The sequence below is a fragment of the Mustela nivalis genome (assembly GCF_964662115.1).
Source record: "Mustela nivalis genome assembly, chromosome: 1".
Classification (NCBI taxonomy): Eukaryota; Metazoa; Chordata; class Mammalia; order Carnivora; family Mustelidae; genus Mustela; species Mustela nivalis.
Window position 1 is genome coordinate 83,719,553 of NC_139020.1, and position 12,486 is coordinate 83,732,038.

General features: G+C 36.7%; 1 protein-coding gene across 13 annotated transcripts in view; it reads right to left on the reverse strand.

Annotated features, from left to right (window-relative positions):
* Positions 1-12,486, reverse strand: part of IFT80 (intraflagellar transport 80) — a 125,284-nt gene that overhangs the window by 42,970 nt on the left and 69,828 nt on the right. For all 13 annotated transcript variants that reach the window (XM_082687568.1, XM_082687574.1, XM_082687571.1 and 10 more), the window contains one exon: positions 6,492-6,671. In XM_082687568.1, coding sequence (XP_082543694.1) covers positions 6,492-6,671 — 180 coding nt within the window. The remainder of the gene's footprint in view (positions 1-6,491; positions 6,672-12,486) is intronic.

Consider the following 12,486-nt stretch of genomic DNA (forward strand, 5'->3'; position numbering starts at 1 on the left):
TAGGGGAATGACTGCAAAAGGGGGAGTACTCTGACCATAGGTGCTTCAAAGGATTGGTGTTGTTCAGGGAAGAAGAAATTATTGTGGCCTGAAATCAGCAATGAAGGATAAGGAAGACATCCACTCAATCTCTAGACCTGGCATAAAGGGGAAAAACACTTCTACTTGAGAAGTCTGTAGAAGAAACACTGCTCTCAGGAATTAGCCAATTTTGACTTGAAACAAAAATGTGAAGAGGGCATTCAGTAAAAAGGCTGAGTTGTGTCTGCAAAGCCATGGATGCATACTGCAGGTTGCATACTACACAACCCCAGGGCTAAGAGAATGGGTCCCCTAGAACCAAGCAGGCCACGACTGCAGGAGGCATCTCTGCAAGTCTCTGTTTATTTAAATCCAAGGCTTTTTGAGGTCTTTCATGAAAGGGAGAAGACAACTACCTTGCAGATCCCCATGCTCTGATTTTAAAGAGGCCTAAATCAGGTTCAAGTACTTTTAGTTCCATTAGCTAGCAGAGCCACTCTCCTCCCTGCCTTTTCCACTCTGCTTCTGGACCAGGAGTCCAGCAGGTCAGAGACTTCACTCCACACTCTCCATTTTTGTTCCATTTCTGTTGCACAGAGATGTTTACCTTGTTTTTGAGTCCAGAAAAGTCTTTTTATTTTTATTTTATTTTTTAAGATTTTATTTATTTATTTGCCAGAGAGAGAGAGCGAGAGAGCACAAGCAGGGGGAAAGGCAGGCAGAGGTAGAGGGAAAAGCAGGCTCCCCACCAAGCAAGGAGCCCAATGCGGGACCTGATCCCAGGGCCCTAGGATCATCACCTGAGTCAAAAGTAGAGGCTTAACTGACTGAGCCACCCAGGTGTCCTGAGATAAGTCTTTTTAAAAATACATGTATTTCATATATTATTAATCTCTTTGGAGTCACAGGTAAGTCCCTCTCCCTAGTGTGAACTTAATGATACCATCTTAACCAGAAATCTACAAACTTTTTTAAAAGCCCATAATACCATCCTCTCTTAAAAACATTTTAAAGCTAATGGAATGGAATGAAAGTTTTTAAAGGAAGTTATATGGTAGTTTCTTTATAGCAACATGATACACAGTGAAACAAACTAGGTGTTAATACCAGTTTGGGGAATTTCAATATGTAACAGTACAATTGTATAAGCCTATGCCATTATTCAACTACAAATAGGTTTCTTAAAATTCATATTTGCCTAAAGCATCCAATGGGGGGGGGGGCTTGCTTTTTTGTGAATCTAGAACACTAGAACTAAAAAAGGAATAAAACATGTCAGCCATAATAACAAAACACCCTGACAATTGTGGTTATAATTTCAAAACTATGTTAAATCTCACATCAGAAATGTACTGTGCTGAATATTTATTTTCTTTGAAGATTTAAAGATTTATTTACTTACTTACTTTTATTTTTAAAGATTTATTTACTCACTTTATTTACTTATTGGGGGGGAGGGGCAGAGGGAGAGGGAGAGATTTTTTAAAATGCACCCATTTACTCTGTTCAATTTAGGGCATTTCCAAGATTAGCCTCTTGATATTTGTATCACCTAATACTTCTACCTGACCACAATATTTAGACTGACATAAACCCAAAAATTCTGTTTCTACATTTCCAGAATATTCATTTAATCCTATACATAGATATAATCATAGCAATACTTAACATTTATTTTTGTTTTACATATATCATTTCATTTAATCCTCAAAATTACTCTATTATTAATTCTTATCTTTACAAAAGATAGAGTGACTAAAACTCAATCTTGAATTATGCCAACTATGAAAAGCCAAAATTGTGCCCCTTGCTAAACTGAGAGGAGCAGGAGAGGGAAAAAAAGGTAAAGAGGAGACCTGGGAAATGCTTCATCTCCCTCACCAGTACTCTCTCCCTTCTAGGCATTTCTTCCTAACAAAAACATCAGCTATTTCTTTCAGAAAGCATCATCCACTAAGATTCAGCCTGAAGGCAAAGGACAGAGAAAGAAAACTTCTCACTCCAGGTTACCATACACAGAAAAGCTGAGGTCCAGGGAGACAGGTAAAAATGAAGCCTATTGCCAGGTAGCAACTGCCAGGTCCAGCTCTATATTTAACAATTTGGACTCAACATGATCCCTGGTTTCTGTATTAATAAAAAACAAACCAACCAACAGTCTACTAAGTTTCTAAGGAAATTGTGAAACTCCAAACCAGGCAAACACACACAAAAATATGTGATTGTTCAGTCCCTATGACAATCCATGCCCCCACCCCTTACAACGAAACTAAGTGCTGCTTAATGTACAGTCCCCAGAAAGGGAATGCTCCCAAGTGGGAGATCTTCCCAGAAAAGCTCACCAGGGTCGCCAAATTAACCAAGCAGCTAACTCTACTGCAAAGAAAAAGAGTTCTCAGTATATTCCTGGCCAGCTAGATTTTAGCTATGGACCTGGTAATAACAATGTGTTGTTTTCCCTCTCCTCTTTTCCAAATTGTTTTCAACACAGTCATCCTGTTTTCCCATCACTGCAGGTTAACAATATTGGGGCAGGGGGGTGGGTAGTGGAGAGGAAGAAGAATAAATAAAATTCACATTTAGTTATAGTTTTCCAGACCAGAGATTTAGAACTGGATGGAATAAGTGGATGAATCTAAGTTATTTTCTATTAGGGCGGGATGGGCTTGGTTTCAACTGCATACAGAATAGCTGCATTAGTTACATAAATGGGCTGGTGAAGTGGCTCTCAGTGCTCTCCACCTTCTGTTATTCACATTCATGGATATGTCTCTCCACTTGTGTGTGGATTGGATCTAGCAGTCTGCTTTCAGTGAACAGAATATGGTAAAAATGATGAGGTGCCACTTCTTAGTTCAGGGCATAAAAAACTGTGACTCTGTGACTTAAGACTTGCTTACACTCACTCTGGCCCTTTTCACTTGCTTGCTCTGATAAAGCAAGCTGCCAAGTTTTCAGCTGCCCTTTGGAAAGCCAACATATAAGGAACTGAAAGTGGCCTTCAGTCAACAAGAAACTGAATCCTTCAGTTCAACAGATCATCATAAACAGAATTCTGCCAACAACCATGTCAGTGAGCTTAGAAGCAAATCCTCCCCTAGTGGAGCCTTCAGATGTGACTAAAGCCCTAGCCAACACCTTGATTGTAGCCTTATGAAAGATTCTAAGCCAGAAAACCTCTCTAAACCATGCCTGGATTCCTGACCCACAGAAACTGAGAAATAACAAATGTTGTTATTTTAAGCCATTAAGTTTTAGGGTGATTTATTATGCAACAAAAAAAAGATAACTAGTACAGTATGGTAGTAAACAGCCAAAGGATAAACCATAGTGGAAATGTGTTGGTTTTTGTCTCCCCTGAATCAAATGCTCGTCTCTGGTAAACATACCCTGGTTCTCCTTTGGGGACCATTCTCTCCATTATTCTCAGTAACCAAGAGGTTTAGATGAGGTTGACTCATCCTCCCCGACAAACTAAATACACTCAACTTAATCTTGACACGTGAGACCTGATGCTGAGACTTCTGTTGGAATCACTGTGGAGAGTAAAGCACTCTTCTTGTTGGACTTGAAGTTGAAAGAGGTTAGCCTGGAACTATCAAGGCCATAAATGAGGGAGAGGTTTTGTAAAAATAAAGCCAATATAGAGAAAAGGAAAGTCAAGAAAGGGAAAATGATGAAATCTTGTTGACATTTAAGCCTCTGAATCTAACAATGCCTTGTCTACTTCTCGACTTCATGTGAAGAAATAATCTTCTTTCTTCACTATTTACCTTAACTCAATTTGACATGAATTTATGAGGGGAAAAAAAAAGAGAGAGAGATTTTTCAACATATTAATCTAGGAGGTTCTGTGAGAACAGGGACCAAATTTATTTTCATTACAACTTCATTTCCCATTGCCTACCCCAAGGGCTGGCAAGTAGGAATCACTCCATAAATATCTGTTGAATGTGTGAATGAAGGTATTCTAAGAAAAACACTGAATAGGCCTAACTTAGCAAAAGTGTAACGCAAATGTTTTATAATCACTGAAAGAGTAAAATAAAAGACCTTTAAAAAAATTAAAATAGTGCTCTAGTTCTAAAACTTTGAAAGATTATTTAGAAACATTATTTTAAGTATAAAGGGAATTTGGATTAGAAAAGTCATTTTAGCACCTCCACTGTTCACTTTATCTCGTGTAAAAATCTTCTAATCTCAAGGACGACTCCTTTTTATTATGTAAGAAAAACTCCTCTTTCTAGATATATTCTCATCTTGGGACATTTTTGAAAATAGAATTTATTTTAGCACTACTATATTAGCTAGCTCCCCATGCACTATGTGAATAAAATAATCAAGTCCCCAAATTAACTGATTAGAACACCCAATGCGGGGCACCTGGGAGATTCAGTTGGTTAAGTGTCTGCGTTTAGCTCAGGTCGTGGGGTCCTGGATTTGAGCCCTGCATCAGGCTCCCTGTTCAGCAGGTAGTCTGCTTCTCCCTCTCCTTTTGCCCTTCTCCCTGGCTTGTGCTCTCTCATGCACTCTCTCTCTCTCTCTCTCAAATTAATACATAAAATCTTATTAAAAAAAAAACTCACAATACATTTTTTGTCACAGATACAATACTATAAATAATGTTTTGGTTTCCAGGTTAATTAACAGCAATATCTATTTATACATAACATCATCTAGATCTAAAAACTAATTTACAGGAAATAGAGAAGTCAGAGGAGTATGTCAAACGACACCATAGTGATACAATTAGTAAAGTCCAGACTGTGGGAAACTCTGTTGAACAAACCAATTTGGTTTCTTCAACAAATAAAATGCAGGAGGTAAAAACAGAGATTGAAGGGGAATCTATAAATTAAGAGACTTAAAGACATGTCAACCAATTACAACTTGTAAACCACTTTGGATCTTCACTCAAACAAATTAACTTTAAAAAATGTGACAGGTAGGAAATGACTGAAAATTTGAACACTTCCTGGATGTTTGATAATATTAAAGAATTATTATTTTTAAGGTACAATAATGGTATTTTGGTTATGTTAAAGAGTCCCGGGGCACCTGGGTGGCTCAGTGGGTTCAAGCCTCTGCCTTCGGCTTGGGTCATGATCCCAGAGTCCTGGGATTGAGCCCAGCATTGGGCTCTCTGCTCAGCAGGGAGCCTGCTTCCTTCCTCTCTCTCTCTGCCTGCCTCTCTGCCTTCTTGTGATCTCTGTCCGTCAAATAAATAAATAAAATATTTTTTAAAAAAAGAGTCCTTACCTTTTAGTTGTATACTGAAAATTTTACAGATAAAATATATCTGAATTGGTTTCAAAATAATGGGGAAGGAGGAAGATATGGACATAGATGGGGCAGGCTTGATCATGGGTTGATGGTTTTTAGGGCTGGGTGATGAGTACCTGGAGACTCATTACACTGTTCTGTCTACTTCTGTGTAGGTATTAAATTCTCCATAATAAAAAGTTTAAAAATTTAAAGATAAGTGAACAGAACAAAGAAAAACTACAATGTAGAGCTAACTATTATTAATCTAGTAATATTATTCAAATTTAAAAATCTAGATACTTAAGCTAAAGAATATTTGAGTAGACCTAGAAATTACAAGACATATATTTCCAAATAATTACAATACTCTGGATTCTCAATATGAAGACAGAGGCAACAGCTACAGATAGGAGGAAGAAGACTTAGAAGGTACAGGTTCACCTTTCTCTGGCAGAGGGTTTGCCACTGGCACATAGCCCTTGGCCCCTTCCTCCTACCTTTTGCCAACCAACTTTTAAAATATTTGTTGAGCATTTATCATACGTAAGACACTGGGCTTGAATGAAACACAGTGCTGTGCCTTTAAGAAGCTTATAATTGCATTGATAACTCCTCCCACTGGACTTTTCCACCTATCTCCCACTGCCACATTTTAACCTTCCTGTTTTATTTTACTCTAAAAGTACTTGTTTTTCTCTCCCTAATTCCCAGTAAAAACTTCTTACCATTTTCCCACTTTAGCTTGCCTAAGTAATTCTTAAAAGGAAAAAAATTTTTTTAAAAATCAGGTTAAATAAGCTTCTACAATAATAAATAAATAAAATAATATAACCCTGACAGTGACTAGCAGGTTAGGCCTGCCATGGGGTCAGCCCCTAACTGGAGTGGTAAGATCAAGCTTGTCACAGCTTCTTCCCCCCCCTTCTTCAACTGAATCCATACATTCCCTAAATGCTTTGAGTTTCACCATCCCTGCCTCAACCCTACCACCAGAGTAGCTGTGGGCACTTGGGTTCTATAATGGTGAGAGGTTCTTAACTTTAGGTCATGAAAAAAGTCATTAATGGCCTAGTTAAAATATTTCCGATATAACTGAATTTTTATAAACTTGATTTAAATATACTTAGTGAAGATAATTCCATATTCTGTATAGTGAGCTGACGAGAGAAGAAGCAAGGTTAATCAGGCATGGAACATAATCATACCTGCATGGTTCTTCGTTTAGTTAATGTTACTTGAAAATTTTTCCACTCCCAGCGTTGTTCCACCACATGTGCAAAAACAACATGCCCATTTCCACAGGCTCCAGCAATCTGAGTGCCATCAATTGACCATGCGATGTTAAATATGCTGCCAGTGTTGGGCTTTTCTAAGGCATATGACCACTGGAGAAGAAAAAATGAGAGAAAAATCGATACACTGAAAAAAAAAATCTTAAAGAAGTTTTAAATTGAGCATACATTAACATTTTAAGATGATTTTTAAAAGACTGTGCCTTTATCCTAGAATTAATATTTTTCATACTAAAATGTGTACTGAACAGAAGATATGGATGTAATTTTTAAAGTACATAGTAGAATACAACAGAAGTATGTAAAATCTCTCAAGCACTGCAAAACACCCATACCATTTCCATTAGCATTATTATTATTAAGTAATAATACTGAACGGGTTAACACAAAGACTCTATAGAAGAAAAAAAAGATACCTTGCTATTAATTCTTAAGGATCTCTATAGTCCCTACATCTGAAAGATTGGTTTTAATATTCCAATAGTGTCACTAAAAAATTGAAACTAAACACACAATATAACTAAGACATCTCTGATATACATTTTAAATCATGAAAGATAGGTTAATGGATCTTTTCTTTTTTTTCATAATGTAGTAAATATAATCTCTTCTAGAGTCTACTACTGTTTTGAGAAAGTTACCTAATCAGTAAGCATCCACTGGGATGAAAGAGACTCTGTGTGTGTGTGTGTGTGTGTGTGTGTGTGTGTGTGTGTGTGAATAAGACAGTAAGAAAAAGACTTTTAAAAGATGCTATTACAAGGGGCACCTGGGTGGCTCAGTGGGTTAAAGCCTCTGCCTTCGGCTCAGGGCATGATCCCAGCATCCTGGAATCGAGTCCCACATCAGGCTCTCTGCTCAGCAGGGAGCCTGCTTCCCCCCCCCCCCATCTGCCTCTCTGCCTACTTGTGATCTCTGTCTGTCAAATAAATAAATAAAATCTTAAAAAAAAAAAAGATGCTATTACAAGCATTTTCTTTCATTTTTTTCAGGTGCGACATAAATATTTGCTAAAAGGATGATTTATTTATTTGACTAAATTGATATACATTCTCTTCCCATTCTTCCAACCTTACAGCCCAAAGTCAAATTAAGTCTTGATTTTTTTTGTTGTTGATTTTTTGGTTGCTCTTGGTGGGTATTTATTTTGTTGCACAATATTGCTGCTTCAAATGTGTTCATTGTTAGCTATGGGCTCACTGACCAAAAAATGTGGAGAAAATGGGAAAGATATAGAAAAAGATTCATTAATTCACACTACTATCAAAAAAGACTTTAAATTCCCTATAAAGTTCATATATACAATAAATATGCTGAATGACTCTTTCCACTCACTGACACTTCCTTTAAACCTCTATCTGTTGCTTAAGTAAAAGGTCTATAGGGTGCCTGGGTGGCTCAATTGGTTAAGTGACTGCCTTTGGCTCAGGTCATGATCCTGGAGTCCCAGGGTTGAGTCCCCACACTGGGCTCCCTGCTAAGCGGGGAGTCTGCTTTCCCTCTGACCCTCACCCTCTTATGCTCTCTCTCTCAAATAAATAAAATCTTTAAAAAAATAATAAAATGCCTATTAAAAAAGTTATCAAGGAGAAGGTAATAAACGAACTTTCACTTCAGCAGTATGAAAATGTTAGAAACTTCCTTTTCTAAAATTAAGAAGAGCAAGTTCAAGAAAAGAATATATATAATAGTTGAAATCATCTTTTTAAAAATAAGACAAAGAACATTAAGGATACCAACAATATGCTTCTGGCAATAAAATGAAATCAACTCATTTGTGTTTGACAAACAGTATTATGAAATCCTGCATGACTACTATTTTACATAAAAATTAAGTGGTTGGTATAGGCAAATGAGGCTTATTGTTAATATACAAAACAGATTGGACTAGGCTTATGGCACATCTGTCATTCTAAAACTAGTCTATTCTCATGGTGTAGATGCAACAAAGATCTTATTTTAAAACCACAGATTCATATTTTAAAATATTACTTTTTTTGAGAGAGAGAGAAAGAGCATGTGAGAGCAGGGACTGGGAGTGGCAGAAAGGAGCAGAGGGAGAGAAAGAATCTTAAGCAGGCTCTATCTCTATGCCCAGCGTGGTGCCTGACACAGAACTTGACCTCACAACCCCCAGATGATGACTTGAGCCAAAATCAAGAGTCAGATGCTTAACTGACTGAGCCACCCAGGTGCCCCTTAAACCTATTTACTCTAAAGTATGATCTTAAAATACCCAAAGAACCAAATCAGCCAGAAAGATACATTTTACTAAAATTAAACATAGAAAAATGTATCTAAAAACCCCTGGATGACTGATCCTAACTAAAAGGAGAAACTAGAAAGAAATGTGTAGATAATACTATCATCACCCTATATTTCTCTGACTTCTTTCAGTCTGTAAGGTTCATCAACAATGACATCTGCAACATGCAACTTATCCCTAAAAACAAACTTCAAAGAATATAACAGTACCATGAGATGTTATATTAAATATTTATATTTTTATTTAAAATTAAGAAGTGTTTTCTTTTAGATGACTCTATTAGTTTCTAAAAAAAAAAAAAAAAATACAAGCACAAGCAAATCATCAAAGAATGGGTCTTTAATAGTTATGAAATCTGGGGGGTGGGGTTGGGAGATAAGGTGATTTTGTCCAGTCAGTAAATTTAATAATTATTGGTAAGTCAAAGGATCTATTTATCATCTGTGCTTTAAACAGACTTCTAGGGGTGCCTGAGTGGCTCAGTCAGTTAAGCATCATTAAGTATCTATCCTACTCTTGCTTTCAGCTTGGGTCCTGGTCTCAGGATCATTGGATTGAGCCCCCATTTGGGCTCCACGCTCAGCAGGGAGTCTGCTTGAAATTCTCTCTCTCCTTCTCCCTCTGCCCCAACCCTGCTGCTGTACTCTCTCAAATAAATAAATCTTTAAAAGTAAATAAAGAGACTTTTAATACTCTAAGCCTCTTCTCTTCCCCAAATATGCCATGGAATATTCATGTTTGTGTTTCAAACTCTAGAAAGAAATAAGGCAGCCTCCCTAGATGTAATTTAGTGATAGTAGTAGTAAGAACCGTGAAGATTAATTTTTAAATATCCCTCTCACTTAACATTTAACACTTTTCTTTTGCTTTAAGGCAACTATCCCTTACTTTAGGATATGACTGGGCCAGGAGCATCTATATTCCCTGTGATCTTGTTTATAAAAAATAAAAAATTAGATATATGACAAAAAAAAAAAAAAGGAAATGTAAATTAATGGACCCAACTCCTTTGAGGGCCAGGAAACTTTTAATGAGTTCTTTCGGGGATTCTTAAGCATGGGAAAGTTAGGACACTGGTTCTTAACTCTGGTTGCACATTAGAATCACCTGGGATGCTTTTATAAAAGATAACAAAACCCAGGGACCCAATCAGTTAAGTCTAGAAATTCTTGGGATGAGATCTGGGTACATTTTTTTTTCAAGTTCTCTATGTGATTTTAACATACAGCCACTGTTCTACAAGAAAAGCAAAATCTGTAATTTGGTCTAAGACTATCATTAACAACTGGCTCACTATTAATACCCTGCCAATTCATCTGCCAGCTCTTGAGAAAATTACATGACCGATGTCTTGGCCTCTAATCCAGCTTCTCATATTTATGCGTAAACTTGTTTTTTTTACAATTGTTACCAAGTCCAAGCTTGCTCTGCCACCACCTGACAGGGCAATTAAGTTGAGAGGCTAGATGACAGGGCAAGGAGAGTGATTTTGTTTGTAAAGAAAGACCATGTAACCTCTTTGTCTTTGATCAGTTGATCTTTGAGTACAGGAATCTGGTCATGTAGTTTCTGTATATCCGTCCTCATCTCGAGTGAGTTAGATTTGGGTAAAAAGCAGTTTTGGCAAAACTTATCTGTAACAGGCCTGAGTGCAGGGCTAAGTAGAACTTTCTAAGCAAGGGAAATCAAGGCAATATGGAGTCAGACATGCTAAGTTTCTCCTTGTTACACATTCATCAACCTAATTTTTCCTCTCTCACTTTTTATTATTAGAATTCCAAACAAACTAAAGTAGGAAGAGTAACAGAAAGCACTAGTTTTCAAACTTCAGTGTGCATTAGAATTACCTAGAGGGATTGTTAAAATAGATTACTGGACCCACTCCAGTTTCTGATACAGTAGATGTAGGGTGGGTATGGCCAAAACGTGTTAGATGACACCACGAGACTGCAGATGGCAAAATCCAGACTGTGGGAAACTACAGGACATGACCCAGTTTCTTTAACTAGAGAAAATTACAAAGGGAAAAAAATTTGGAAGGGGAACTTAAAGATCAATCACAATGACTGTATCTTATTTGCATCTTAATTTCAACAAACTGAAAAAGAAAAGAGTTGAAAAATTTGAACAGTGACTGGATATTTGCTAATATTAAGGAATTTGTTAATTGTTTTAGGTGGTTGTCCACTATAAGCAACATGAAAATTAAGAGATATCTTCCCCCTTCCCTTTTTCCTGTGTCTGATTTTAAGTAGTATCTTTTTATTCCCAATTAACATCTGCAAGCAACCTTATTCTACTTTTCATACACTTCCATTCTACTCCCATTTTTGCAATGTGTGCCTATAGCTGATACCTATTATACTGTATCCTTCACAGACATTTTGTCTTAGTTCTCAGTAAATATGTATCTTGTGCTCACAATCAGTACTTATTTTGCTATAACCCTAGTCATATTATTAATCTGAAGCTAATTCTCCAGTAGACTCCTTGAAATACTTATGGGAACCACATTCCCTGAGTCCTTACATGTTTATACCAGTTTGCTTCAGACCTTTAAAGTTCAGAATGGCCAGATATAAAATGTTTGGTTCGCCTATTCTTTGAGTATCCTATGTTTACCTATAGTCTAGCATAAAGTGTTGTTATCAAAGTCTAGTGACATTTTCATTTTCTCCCCTGTATGAGTGACTTAGTCTTCTCCTTTGATGTCCACAAAATTTTTTTCTTTTTCTTTAAACTCCTATAGTTTTTTTGTTGTTGTTGTTTTTGTTTTTAGCATATATCTGGGTGTTGGCTATCTGGGTCAATTCTTCTAGGTATCTAGTATGCCTTTTCAATATCAATTTAAAATCCCTTACGTTTGAGGAAATCTTTCTGGAGTGGTAGCTTTTAGTATTTGTTCTGTTCATAACTTTGGGCTTCTCCTTTGAAGACTACTATTATATATACTTTGCATCTTTATTTTCTGTATCTACCATTTTCTATCTCTTTTGCCCTTTCCTTGTTTTCATTTTACTTCCTATTATCCCTTAAGGCAATATCCATTGTTTATTTGCCTTATATTCCTTCTAGTTTCATCTTCACTTCTGTAATAATTTTTCCCTTTTTTATAATCCCCTTCTGAGTTCTGCCATCTCTAGTCTCCCTTTCTCTAGTCACCTCATTTCTTAATTTTCCTAGTTTTGATTTATATGGTTATTTCATAGCTTTTGCATGTTTTTAATATCCTTCAACTTGTTTTGAATTATTTGGCAGGGCTTGTCTATTTATGGCATGCCTTCATTATCTTTGGCAACATTATGTAATTTGACTAAGATCCTGTTCTGCGACTATGATCCTACAGATTTCTGTCCAGTTTCAACTTCTATTTGAACTGATTGGCCTGTCTCACTTTCAGGCATTTATTGGCAAATTGGGAGTTCTTTTCTCATGATCTGAGACGCCTAGCTGTCTTTCCTCTGCTTCCTCACACACAGATGCTGAGACTATGTTTACATGTCGAAATACCACTATTTTGGAAAACCGCTTGGATTTGGGAGTTTGTAGGAATGTGATATCATCTAAGTTTTGTTGTAGTGGCTGTCTGTGGAATGTTGGCTATACTCTTATTTTCTGTTTTATGGGGAGATTTGAAAAGAT